At 43.9% G+C, this 12,939-nt stretch overlaps 2 protein-coding genes across 2 annotated transcripts; one reads left to right on the forward strand and one right to left on the reverse strand.

Moving 5' to 3' along the window:
• The first annotated feature begins 196 nt into the window (after window positions 1-196).
• LOC146550816 (uncharacterized) lies at window positions 197-11,002 on the forward strand. The gene is made up of 9 exons (XM_085259281.1): window positions 197-964; window positions 7,187-7,468; window positions 7,541-7,576; window positions 7,654-7,824; window positions 7,954-8,070; window positions 8,231-8,293; window positions 8,377-8,439; window positions 8,526-8,621; window positions 8,724-11,002. The coding sequence occupies exons 2-9, from the start codon at window positions 7,396-7,398 to the stop codon at window positions 9,275-9,277; spliced, it is 1,173 nt and encodes a 390-aa protein (XP_085115407.1). The 5' UTR covers window positions 197-964; window positions 7,187-7,395; the 3' UTR covers window positions 9,278-11,002.
• Window positions 11,003-11,631: 629 nt separating this feature from the next.
• On the reverse strand, window positions 11,632-12,939 carry LOC146550817 (uncharacterized protein F54H12.2-like). Its single transcript, XM_085259995.1, has one exon. The coding sequence runs from the start codon at window positions 12,937-12,939 to the stop codon at window positions 11,632-11,634; it is 1,308 nt and encodes a 435-aa protein (XP_085116121.1).

Consider the following 12,939-nt stretch of genomic DNA (forward strand, 5'->3'; position numbering starts at 1 on the left):
TCGTAAATTCCCACAGTGTGCACTATGTGCTTCGAATATTGTGTGTACTTTTTGTTTTATACAGTTGTCAGCCAGGCATCTAACTATGAAAAAATTACACTCCAAAATACCCCGGGCTTCTGACAAAACAACCCGGGCTTAAGCCCCGTAAGCCACCCCCACGCTCCGCCCCTGGTTTTCACACAGCTGAATAAACGTCAAACAGAAAACTGATTAAACAGAAGAGTTTACGTCAGTGTCCGGTTATATTTTAGACAGCAAGGAGCAGACGGCAGAGTTTCACTCCACCGAGGGAGCTCGTGACGTACTACCCGGCTTTCTTTAGACCGCGAAGGCCGGTCCTCAGGTGGAAGCAGCCTCTGAATTTGGACACCCCCGCTGTTTCCGGGCCGGCCAATAATAACGGTGACATTTAACGTATTTTATCCGATAAATAAACCCTGTAAAATATATTTATCCGCCCAAACAGCCCTTTTGAATGTCTCCCTAATTCTGAGGTCTCAAGGTTGGCAAGTATGGCCACAACACCTCACTTTTTTTGCCACATTTATTGCAAACCACGGCTCAGCTGTTTGTGGAGGTAAAATACATCCGCACAATTACGCTCAGCCATTGTTGTGAGTGCGCACGCCAAGGGGCTGCGAGACATTTATACAGCCGTATTTCGCACATGACTATGAAAGGCGGAAGAGGAAGTAGTTCCTTTGAATGTAGGCAATCCGAATGTTATAGTTTCTTTCCACTGTGTTCCTGTTAATGATAAACTACAAATTTACTCTAAATTACTAAAATATCGATATTTTAATGTGAGAATCGATTCTAGAACATAAATGATTGGTATCGGAGGAATCGATATTTCAGGATCGATCCGCACATCACTAGTCTGGATAGCATGTGGAGCTTCGCTAGCAACCTGGCATTTCATCTCCGACAAAGTTATCCCCGAGAGAAGTAAAGCAAGTGTGTAAGTCCATCTCTGAATGTTTGTAAAGCATTCCTGCGTTAAGCTTAACAAGCGACTGCCTCTCGCTCTCCGGCTGCTACTTCAATCGTGAAACTGCTTAATGATCAGCTGATCGGCTTTTCTGTCGCGACTCCGTCTCTCTTGTTTGTTTTTGCCCCACTTTGCACCAGAAAGAGGAAACCAGCGGCTGAACAACAGCAGCACGTTTAAGCTTGATAAGCTGTTGTTAGAATTTATTTAATATTACTTTCTACACCAGGATCTTTTTCTACGTAGCTGACGTAACTGTGCAGGGGCGGATCTAGCAAAGTTTAGCCAGGGGGGCCGATAGGGCATGAACAGGGAAAAGGGGGCACAAAGACATACTTTTCTTTCTTACTCTCATTTAAAATGTCGAGCTTTTAATAAATAATTATCTGACACCCAAAGTTTTAATTTGATGTAAAATGAATAGAAGTCAATTACTGTATATAGTGACTATTAAGTCTAATATATATACCCTAGTAAGTGTCATGATTCGAGTTTTGAGGAGAAGACAAACGACTGCATGGTCTCAGTAGATGTCAGAATAGTGATCTTTATTACACACTTCTAAGACAGAAGCATGGGAAGACAAGCGTACAGCCACAGATCTCCAAAGAGTGGACCGTTCCCCATCCTTATATAACCCATGATGACATCACACAGTTAGACCTTACTGGAAATGATAACAGTCTCCCCATAGTCCAAAGTTCTCCTTATACAAACATCAGATGATACTTTAGAGAAAAACAAGTGTGTGACATGTCATGTTGTGCAGTTCTGTGAGCCTGTGTGTCCAACTAGAGAATGTCCTGACATGACCTCCCTGTGTAAATAAGGGTGAACGTGCGTGTTTACATAACTCTCTATGTGCATGTTCTGATGTAGGCCTGCAAATGAATTAGAACAAGGTCCTGCTGGACCCTCCAGTTATGGACGGTGAATACAATGCTGTGGATACCATTTGAGACTTGATTACAATGATGATAACCTGCATACATTAATCTTTACTCAGATTACCATAGATATAAAACAAAGATTATACTATCATCAGATTCCACAATGGTAAATGATTAATCAATGATAACTGATTATGAGAATACAAAATAAAATATCTCCTGATCACACTCCTCCTCTTTGGCCTTTAGAAAAAAGGCCAACATTTAGAGATATTGTGTCACTCCTCCGTCCAAGCGGCTTCTCGCAACGGCATCATATGTTCCGGACCAGCTGACCCAGCTGGACCAGAGTCTAGGGCCCTGCTTACCAATTATACCAAGACACGCCTTAGCAGAGGAATGAAACAACACCCGATCATCAACATTCCTAGAAAAACCATAAAAGAAAACATGGCAGACATAAACACTCCCTTTTCATTGCCCAAAAACAGACGTCATCCGATCCTCCAGCGCCGTGTTCACACTTGGATGTACATACATTGTTAAAGTGTTTTTTCACCACGTCCGTCGCAAATTCAAGACATGTGTAAATATTTTCGTTTAGGCGTGGATCGACGTGTTTGCGTACGTTTGTCAATTCGCGGATATAAACCTGATAAGGTGGTGCAGTTACCTGTGTCCACAGCCTCTCTAGTTAATTTCAAAATACACTGATAACCCCAGTCATCCTCTGGATACAGAGGAGCGGGCTCAGTAAACTGTGTCAATCATCTACTTGCTGTTCTTTAGCAATTTGAGCCATCCCAGCCGGCGACTCAATCAATTTGGACTCTCGAGCGGGTAGACCTCTGCGTCTGGGCAATTCACCCGTCTGTCAAAAAACAAACAAACATGTAGCAACACTCATACATGTCAACTCCCCCTTTATTTTCCAATTTCCCCACAACCCAGCTGAGCTTTTAGCTTCAGACTCGAGTCTCAGCCTGTCACGCTTCAGGCCTCTTCGCCACCTCCTCTTGGAGTGAAGAAACACCCTCGGATTCTTCTTTCTTCAGCTCCCCAGGTAGACTACTGAGTGAGCTAGCCACGTTGCAGAGGATTATTCTGCCTCTGTTTTACCACCCGTGTTGTGACTTGGAATGAGTTTTCCCTGAGCTCCCCTCGGCTCATTCACCTTGAGACCACCGGAAACAGAACTATTACTTCCGGAGCTTGGCACGCTCCCTCCTTCTCCTGGAAGCTCAGTAGCACAGCTCTCTGTGCCATTTCCGCTGTTCTGCTCAAGATGATCCCTGACGCCTCTCCGCTCACGTCTCATCCAAGCATTCCCCGAGACCTCATTGTTCTGGTGTCTATTCCTTTCTCTGCAAGAGACAGAAAGCCAACACATCTCCCTCGCTGGCTCTCCTAACCTAATGTTGTTGACTTTGTTCATTCCAATCCTATGCTATGCCTATGTGACTGATTTATCTGATTCTGATTCCGATTCTATGTGTGTAAGCGTGCATGCATTTAACCCTCTTCACTTGAAGTCAATACCTCCAATATATCAATCCGATCCTTCGTCAACTGGACCATCCCGTCTCCTTATAAGCACATTTGCAATGTGTGTATAAAAGTGAACAACAGACCTCAAACAAATTGGGCATTCTTAATTCTAACTTAAGTTTAAGTCTAGTACTCAGTTTCTGATCATCTAATTATGTGTCTCACTGGTTCCCTAAATTGACTAGAAACCTTTAATTTTGCCATACCTAAATCATTAAAACACAAACGAAATCATAGACCCCTGCTATAGCTTTTTGCCTTATGAAGCTGAGCACAAATTCTATAATGAGCAACAACCTGCAATATGTACCAAAAATCTTCATGGTTACACCTGCAATTAAAGATCAGATGCATTTTATATCTGTTTTAATTCTTCCTTATATAGAACCTCCTCAGTGTCAGGTTAATTTTAATTAATCTCAACTAATAGTTCTAGTTGTATTTTGCAATTCAGCTAAAAAGCAAACCTGTTAAAGCAAACAGCTTATTTACAACCACCTGCAAATCATAAGAGTAATAAAAGATTCAGCACAACAGACAAGTATCATGTTCAGGATTTCTCTGATCATTAAATCACTATTATTGCCACAATTTGTTTTATTCACCCTTTGGGCAATGTTACTCCACTTGTGTATCCCTACCAAGAGCTCCCTAGTGGCCAGTTAGTGAGCTCTGTCAAACTGTCCCCAAATTAGTTATTTGTTATTATTACTTGTTTTCATGTCACTTGTCTGTTTTCTACTGCACCCTCCTCACACATTCTTAACACAGCAAAGCAAACATTAGCAGCACATCCACATTCCAGAGGTGCTATAAAAAGATTTCCTGTAAAAAGAATCACACATAAATTCATCCACCCTCTTGTTCTATCTCGGTGGAGGTTAACCTTAAGTCGTAGTCAAGTCTTGTCAGCTTTTACCAGTCAGTCCGTTTGTTTTATTTCCAGTCTTTCATCCATTCATTCATTCATCCATTTTTTCTTTCTTTGCTGATAGTGGAAACCATCGCCGCATTTAGATTTCCGCCCTCAGCAAAATTAGCTCATTTCAAAAAGAAAAAGAAGAACTTGAGATCGGATTACCTCGCTGAATCCTTTTTTGGGCAGGGACTCTCATTTTCTAATTGTCCCCATAAGTGGTTTCCTCCAGAGCCAATTCTAATGCGGAGAAACTCACTTACAACAATTTTCTCGCCGACGTGTAATGCTTGTAATTTCCGATGTGCAGATCTGCTTAAAGAAAAGATTCACAAACAAAAATCAGTGCACTGTTCAAAATATAAAACAAAATAAAATAAAAGATAACAAAAACAAAAATACCAACGCCCGGGTCTTAGGACTTGTCACTGAATATTCCTCCTATCAGTAAAAATACCCACCTAAACCTACACAGAGTCAAATCAACACCACCTCAACCTTTTCATATTCATAACCCTATATGTTTTGCGTTCGTGAAACAAAATAGAACCGTTTCCATATTAAGTAATTTGAGCTCTTGAAATGTTTTAATTCTCTTAATTCTGCCAGTTTATTTCAACACTTATTCCATGACTTTTATTCAACTGCTCCTTGGTCACTCAAATTTTACCTGTTCAAATTGCCTAGAGTTCAACAAAGTCTAGATCCCCATTGTCATGAAACTTGAACGGGTGTACGATAGAGAGTTAATCCCATACAGCTTATGACAAAATTTGATCCGAAGTGATTGATGGCCCTAATCACGACCTTTTGACCTCCCGCCCCTCCCCCCCGGAAGCGTGTAATGAGCGTGACGAATCGTATCCGGAGAAGGGGGGGTGGGAAACCCCCCGCGTGACGAATTATATCCTGAGAAAGGGGGGCGAACCCCGGAAGCGCGCCATCTGTTGCTAACCGTGTCGAATTGCACCCTGAGAAAGGAGGGGTGAACCCGGAAGCGCATCATCTGTTGTTGGGGAAAAAAAAAAAAGTTTTTAGAGGGAGGGGGGAAACCTCCGGAAGCGCGTCATCTGTTGCTGGGGAAAAAAAAGTTTTTAGAGGGAGGGGGAAACCTCCGGAAGCGCGCCATCTGTTGGAGGGGAATAAAAAAGCAGAGAGAGGAGTCCGTCACAATTTCTAAGGCACAGACACAAGATGGATTCTTTCCTTCTGCAGCCCCGCAGCGGTCCTGTGCCCGATGAGATCTGCTCTCCCAAAGAAGAAGGTTTTGAATATGACATATTCAAATACAGCATATTTACTATGGAAGGCATCGATCCGGACCTTATGACCCTACCGGAAATACTCCGGAAGTGTCTAGTCATTTTCAGACCTGTTGCATCATGTTCCCTAAGCACAGCGGTGATGCAGCAGATGATTCTGTGATGTATAGAGAGACAGAGCGGATGTAATTTTACTTTCTTAAGCTGCACCGGCGTTTGTAATGGAAATAAAGAGTGACTTCCTGTAGAGATTTCAATAGTATTTTATTTTCCTATAATACAGACGCTGTAAAAAAAAAACCTTTAAGATACACCATAGCTTGTGATGAAAAGAAGAACTTTCTATCCGCTTGTAACCTACAGGCTGCCTATGTGTAAAAAAAATTGAATAAATATCGCTTAGTGAATACTACTTTTCCTTTTGAGAGTCCTTTTTTACAAGAGACTGAAAAAACAAACCAGCGACAGGCGATCTTGTTTCACACACACACACACACACACACACACACACACACACACACACACACACACACACACACACCCACCTCTGTGGGAAAGAGTCAACCATGAGAGTTTTGTCAACAGCAATTGTCCATTTGGTAAAACAAATATCCGTCTCAAAGTCGTATTTTACCGTTGCAGAAAACAGACAGCGTTCGCAAGAAGGCCCACACACACACACACACTCACACACACACACACACACACACACACACACACACACACACCGCGGGTCAAGGAGGAGTGAGACAGCAGATATCAGTTTTTTCTCAATGCTTATATCCTATAACACGCCCCCCAAAAAAATATTATTATTATTATTATTAAAACATCTATATGAGGTAGGTTTTGCGCAACCTGCTCCTTGTCAGACCAAAGTAGAGAGTTTTTTCTTCAATACTTTAACAATAAGTTTTCTCAATAGATAGAAAATGTTGATCCGCTGAGGAGTCAACATCCGATATTATCATTGCTTGTAACCCGGTTTCTTACATCTCCCCATAAAACTAGTCTTAGTGAAAAAAAGCTCATATTCGAATAAGTTTATTAAAGCACCCCCCCCTCTGTGGGAAAGAGTCAACCATGAGCCGAGTTTTGTCAACAGCAATTGTCCATTTGGTAAAAACAAATATCCGTCTCAAAGTCGTATTTTACCGCTGCAGAAAACAGACGGCGTTCACAAGAAGGCCCACACACACACACACACACACACACACACACACACACACACACACACACACACACACACACACACACACACCCCGCGGGGCAAGGAGGAGTTTTTTTCTTCATTACTTTTTACAATAAGTTTTCTCAATAGATAGAAAATGATGACGCTGAGGAGTCAACATCCGATATTATCATTGCTTGTAACCCGGTTTCTTACATCTCCCCATAAAACTAGTCTTAGCGAGGAAAAAAGCTCATATTCGAATAAGTTTATTAAAGCACCCCCCCTCTGTGGGAAAGAGTCAACCATGAGCCGAGTTTTGTCAACAGCAAGAACAAGGTCAGACAGCAATTGTCCATTTGGTAAAACAAATACCCGTCTCAAAGCCATATTTTACCGTTGCAGAATGTGGGAAAACAGACGGCGTTCGCAAGAAGGCAATCAAAAAAAAAAACAACCCACTCTAACTATCGGTATTGTCAAGAGAAAGATGCGAAAAACAGATGCTTCGCTAGACTAGGATAAAATGAGAGAAGAAGCGGAAGGGGAGTCGCTATCTGCTCATCCCCTACTGTGACAGTTCTACCAATCGCGAGGAAGAATCCGTGAATATTATGTCAGCATTCCGTTCAAACAACGCCGCCGATCAGAGCGCCATCTCGCCAGAACTGTTCATACCTCACCCCGGTAAGTTTTTTTCTTTACGACTTTAAATTATATATCAACAGAGATGTCAATAATTTGATTACTTTCTTTTAGATTTCTACATCAATGATTTCACGCAAGTGGACTACGGTACGTTTAAATAAGTATATACCATTTTTTAAATAAGTTTAGATAGACTTGATTTAACCATGCTCTGATACTTACAGAAACAATCGATAATGCAGTGAGTAACAGCAGAAATCCGGCCGTTTTCCGCGGCGAATTAGAAGCCATATCCCCCGCAGAACCTCCGCTGCCGCCGCGTCGAAGAGAAGACGGCACTATTTTCGTCTCCGCATACCGGGAGAACCGCGGAGAAAAAAGTTTTAAAATCGAAGGTAAACAATATGATGCATTATCCGCCATTTTGTTGAATATCAGGATGTGACGGAGTAATCCGAGTGTGCTATACCGCCCCTCCCGACCCGGAGCAGATTTTTAAAAAGTTTTGCTTTATTTCTCGACAGAGGTAACCGAGAATATACAGACCCCGCCGCAGCGAAAAGAAGAAGAAGAAGACGACGACGTTATTTTCGTCAACGCATACCGGGAGAACTGCAGGAAAATACCTTTTAAACCAAAAGGTAAACAATATGATGCAATATCCGTCATTTCGATAAATATCAGGATGTGGCGGAGTAATCCGAGTGTGCTATACCGCCCCTCCCGACTTGGAGTGGCATAAAGCGTGCTAGAAAGTTTTTTTTTATTAAATCTTTCTCTTTTTGTTTTATTTCTCGGCAGCCGAGATTGCGGATATACCTATTCAAGCCCCCTCCGCTACAGACAATCGCGCGGAGGAGCGAGGTAAATAAAAAGTTTTTTCATTCTCGAAAAATAAGGAGGAGGAGGTTGTTTTCTTAAATCTCTTCTGTTTTATTTCTCGGCAGCCGAGATTGCGGATTTACCTAACCAATCCCCCGCCGCTACAGACAATAGGGCGGAGGAGCGAGGTAAATAAAACGTTTTTTCATTCTCAAAAAAATAGGAAGGATGAGATTGTTTTCTTAAATCTCTTCTGTTTTATTTTCCCCGACAGAGACCGATACAGAAAATCAGGCGGAAGAAAATCAGGCTGAGGAGGAACCGTCCAGATCGCCTCCTCTCAGGAGAGCTCCTCTCAGGAGACTGAGAGGTAATTGACGGGGGGATGAATCGATCCTATTAAACTTCTCTGCTCTATAAAAATAAAAAATGTAAGGTTTAAAAAATACATTCTGTCCGTCTTTTCTTACAGCTCGACGGATGCTTCATAAGAAGAGAATCCTTGAAAACCTCGCTTTCATGTACGCCATAACAGCTTTCACCACAGCCTACGCCCGTCTAAAACTCTACGAGTATTTAGAAAAATTGCAGCACAGCGTTCTGTACACCGACACCGACTCTCTGATCTACGTAGTGAAAGAGGGGGAGGAACCTTTAGAGCTGGGTAACTATCTAGGGGATCTCACGGACGAATTAGACGGGGACACCATCCAGGAATTTGTCTCCGCGGGTCCAAAGAGTTACGCCTACCGGACCAGAAACAAAAAGAAAATGGTGGTAAAAATGAAAGGAATAACGCAGAGGAGAGAATGTTGCGAACGTGTCAATTTCGACAGTATGAGCGGGTTGGTGGAAAGTTACCTTTCTGGTATGAAAGAGGCGGAGCTCCAGACCCCTCAGAACGGTATTCAGAGGGATAAGAGAGGCTTTGTGCTCAAAAACAGAACATTTCAGAAAAAGTTTCGCGTGGTTTACGACAAGAGACGTCTCTTTCCAGACGGTACAACTCTGCCTTTCGGGTACTAGTGTTTTTGTTTTAGTTTTCTTCTAAAAAAGAATGGAGGAAACTGATTTTGATCACAGACTGAAAGTGCCTTTTTCCTGTCTAGTTGTGGGTCCTAGCGGGTGTGGGAAAACTCATTTTGTAAAGTGTGTTTTGGAAAACTGTGAACGCGTCATGGATACTGTGCCCGCGAATATTGTGTGGATTTATACTTCTTTTCAACCCATGTATGAGGAGCTTTCAAAGGCCAATAAAAACATTAAATTTGTCGAGGGGCTGCCTGATTCTTTTGAAGATTTCCGAGACGTTCTGGTGGTGCTGGATGACGTCATCTTTCAGGCCTCGGATCACCAGGAAGTGGTTAAAATTTTCACTCAATACCGCCACCATAAAAACGTCTCGGTTATGATGCTAACCCAGAACGTTTTCCATCAGGGTAAATACAGCCGCACCATCAGCTTAAACTCCAATTATATGGTGTTGTTTAAAAACCCCAGAGACAAGCTGCAGATTGAGATTTTGGCCCGTCAGATTTTCCCTTCGCAAAAAACATTTTTCTCAGACAGTTTCAAAGACGCCACTGAGGAACCCCACGGGTATTTAATCCTCGATCTCACTCCCTCGTGCCCAGAACGCTACAGAGTGCGCGCCGGTCTGCTTCCGGGGCAGTACCCCGTCATTTACCTGCCTAAACCCAAGTAGCCATGTCTCAGCGTATAAAAAGAAACGCAGTCTTACTGCAAGCTCTGTACCACGCGTCGCCGCAGAAACGCAAAGACATTCTCGCTCACAGCTCCCCGGATTTCCTCCAGGCGCTGTGCGAGATAGCTTTAAATCTTTTAAGGGGAAACATACCTCTTTCCGCTCCTCAATACCAAAAACTGAAACGCCAGAAAAAGATCATCAGGCTGCTGGCCGACAAGAAAACGAGTTTAAACCGTAAGCGTCAAGTTTTAAAGAAACAAACGGGCGGGTTTCTTTTCCCTCTGTTGTCCGCAGCCGTACCCATTCTGGGGAACCTGCTGGGAGGAATATTTCAAAAACGCTGAGATGTTTAAAAAAATGATTCTCGTTCCCTCTCACGAGTTGAAAAAACTGACCCGACCCACCGAGCCTACCGTCAGAGAAACTGCCAAAGACGATTTGGACGAAAAGATGAAAGCCATACTGGAGGATCCGCGGTTAAATTCGTACGAAAAAATCAAAAGATACGAATCTCTGCTGCGGAGATATCTCACACTCTCTAAACAGGACCGGGACGAGGAGAGTAGGGTGACTTTCCACCTCCCGCCAGAGGAGGCGCAGCAGCAGGTGCAGCAGCAGGTGCAGCAACAAGTGCAGCGGCCCAGAGAGGAGGATGATGAAATGATGGAAGAAGTATTAAAATCCTTACCCCCTCGAGATCGCAAAAACGCCCGCTACATTATGCAGAAATTAGCTGAGGGTGGAGGAGGATGGACAAAGAGGGGTGAATTTGTTTACAAGGGGGATGCGGTGCGGGGTTCGCACATGATCGATCTATTTAAAAACCTCTCCCTCTCTTTTAAAAGTAAAAACCAAATGCGACCGAAAGGATGGAACGCGTTTTTAACTACTTTGGTCGAAACAAACATACCCTCATCCTCAATACATAACCGTATAGCTCGCGATCAGTATGCGCGTCTTAAATCTGTGGAGGAGGAGGGAGGACAGACACCTGCGCGAAGGGGGAGAAAACCTTCTCGGGTCAAAATAACGCTTTCCCCGACCTGGACCTCTATGTAAAATCAAATGTTTTTTTTTGTTTACAAATGAAATAAAAAAACGCTGCAACAAACTTTTTTTTGTTTACGTTTCTTTATTCGATACACACATCTTTAAACTTTTGTAAGGAGCACGCCACGTGATGACCTCTGCGAGAGCGAGCGGGGCAGCGTCCTTTCAGAAAGTCAGACACCATGTCATCATTTTTAAACACATCGTTATAGTACAGAGAAAGTATTTTACCGACGGATAACCCCTGAGCCTTGTGACATAGATAAAAAATGCAATGTTGCCCGCAAACGACAGACATAGGGTGCTGAAGTTGACGATCGTGATAGAGTATTTTGTCAGAGCGGCCTTCCAGAAACTCTGAGATGACAGAGGGATAGTGAGCAAAGTCAGGAGGGAATCCGTAAGAGTCAAAAAAAGTGGAGGAACCGTCCTTTTCCAGAGTCAGAGCCAGCCAGTGTTCTCCCCTCAAGTGCGAGGGGTGAGTGTTTACTATAAAGTAGGCGGGGGGTTTAAAGTCGCGCCTCAAAAAGGCCAGCTGGTCCGAGGCCCAAACCCCGCAGAAAACGTCTCCCAAGGCGCGATGTAGAATGTGCTCCAGCTGAAGGTTATCCATGTATATATTTTAGTAATAATCCACCAGCACCTGTCTTTTAGAGTCAATCTCCAAAATTGAGTTGTAGCAGGCGTACACTATGAGAGTTGTGGTCTGAGGCAGAGGAACTCTGAATCTCATCTCCAGCCTCAAATTCCCGTTGGAGACGGGAGACAGGGCGTCAGCATCCTCGCTGGGTTCCAGATTAAAGGCAAAAAGGGCGTACCCTTCGTTAAATTCCCGGCGATCGATGCTCAGAGGTAAATCTTTGAGGTGTCTCCCCGTGGCGGAAAACATGTGATAAAACTCCCTGACCGAATTTCCGCGGTCAAACTGTGGCTGGAAAGCTTTGGCGGGCACCTGCCTGCCGTCCTGACACAACGCCAGATACTCTACATCGTTGTGTCTAAAGTTGAAAGGCGACAGATCCCTCCTCCCGGTGAAGGCGTCGTGATGAACCATGCCCAGGACCACGTATTTTGGCATGGCTCCCAGAAAGAGATTCTCTTGGTTGCAGATCCTGGAATTTTCAGGGATGGAGTAGGTTTTCACAGAAACGCGCGAAAGAGGATAGAGGGCGTTTCCTTTCATCAGGGCCGCGGCGTGCCCCAGCCTGACGGCCGGCGAGACAGTGACCTTTTTAACAAACAGAGAGGCCGAAGTTATTTTCAGAGCAAACTGCGAATCCCGAGTTCCCATCAGACTGAAGGCATCGCTGTTGCGTATCAATTTAATTCTCAAATCCACAGAGTTCAGCAGGAGCCTCTCGCAGAAGAAAATATCTGCGTGGAGGGGACCCAGCAGGTCCACTTCTCGCGACTCGGCCGTGAAAACGGCTCTCTGTTTTATCCCTCTGTTCGGCCCGTTGCTTATAACTATAGAATCCATGTCTCCGGCAGTGTCTTTGTAAAACAGACCGGCGCTGAATTGACTCTTTAGAGTGTCTTCTGAAAAGTTGAGCAGCGTCTCGATCATGGCCCTGTAAGGATGGGTGGCGCTGGACTGCGAAATCAATCGATCCCCCAGAATAACGTCGCACTGACTGAAAATTGTGTTGAGAGGATAATTGATGAGGGCTACCCCCGCATCGGGTGGGATGTTGCTCCCGTCCCTTTCCGTAATTTTCACTCTCAGATGGAGCATGGTGTCGTTCAGATCGAGATACTTTTCCCCGTCTCCGGGGATGAAAAATTCAATGGGTGAGTTGTCGCTCAAAGCAGAGAGGGGCTGACATTCTTGATATTTTTTATCCTCTATGGATAGCTGGGTCATGGGAGCCGAAAATAGATCCAGTTCGGCAAGGGTGCATTCGGCAGATTTCTTGTGTAAGAGAGACAT

Source organism: Mchenga conophoros, linkage group LG20, assembly GCF_057382185.1.
Source record: "Mchenga conophoros isolate Kocher_MC1m ecotype Shallow Benthic linkage group LG20, M_conophoros_male_GT1.1, whole genome shotgun sequence".
Classification (NCBI taxonomy): domain Eukaryota; kingdom Metazoa; phylum Chordata; class Actinopteri; order Cichliformes; family Cichlidae; genus Mchenga; species Mchenga conophoros.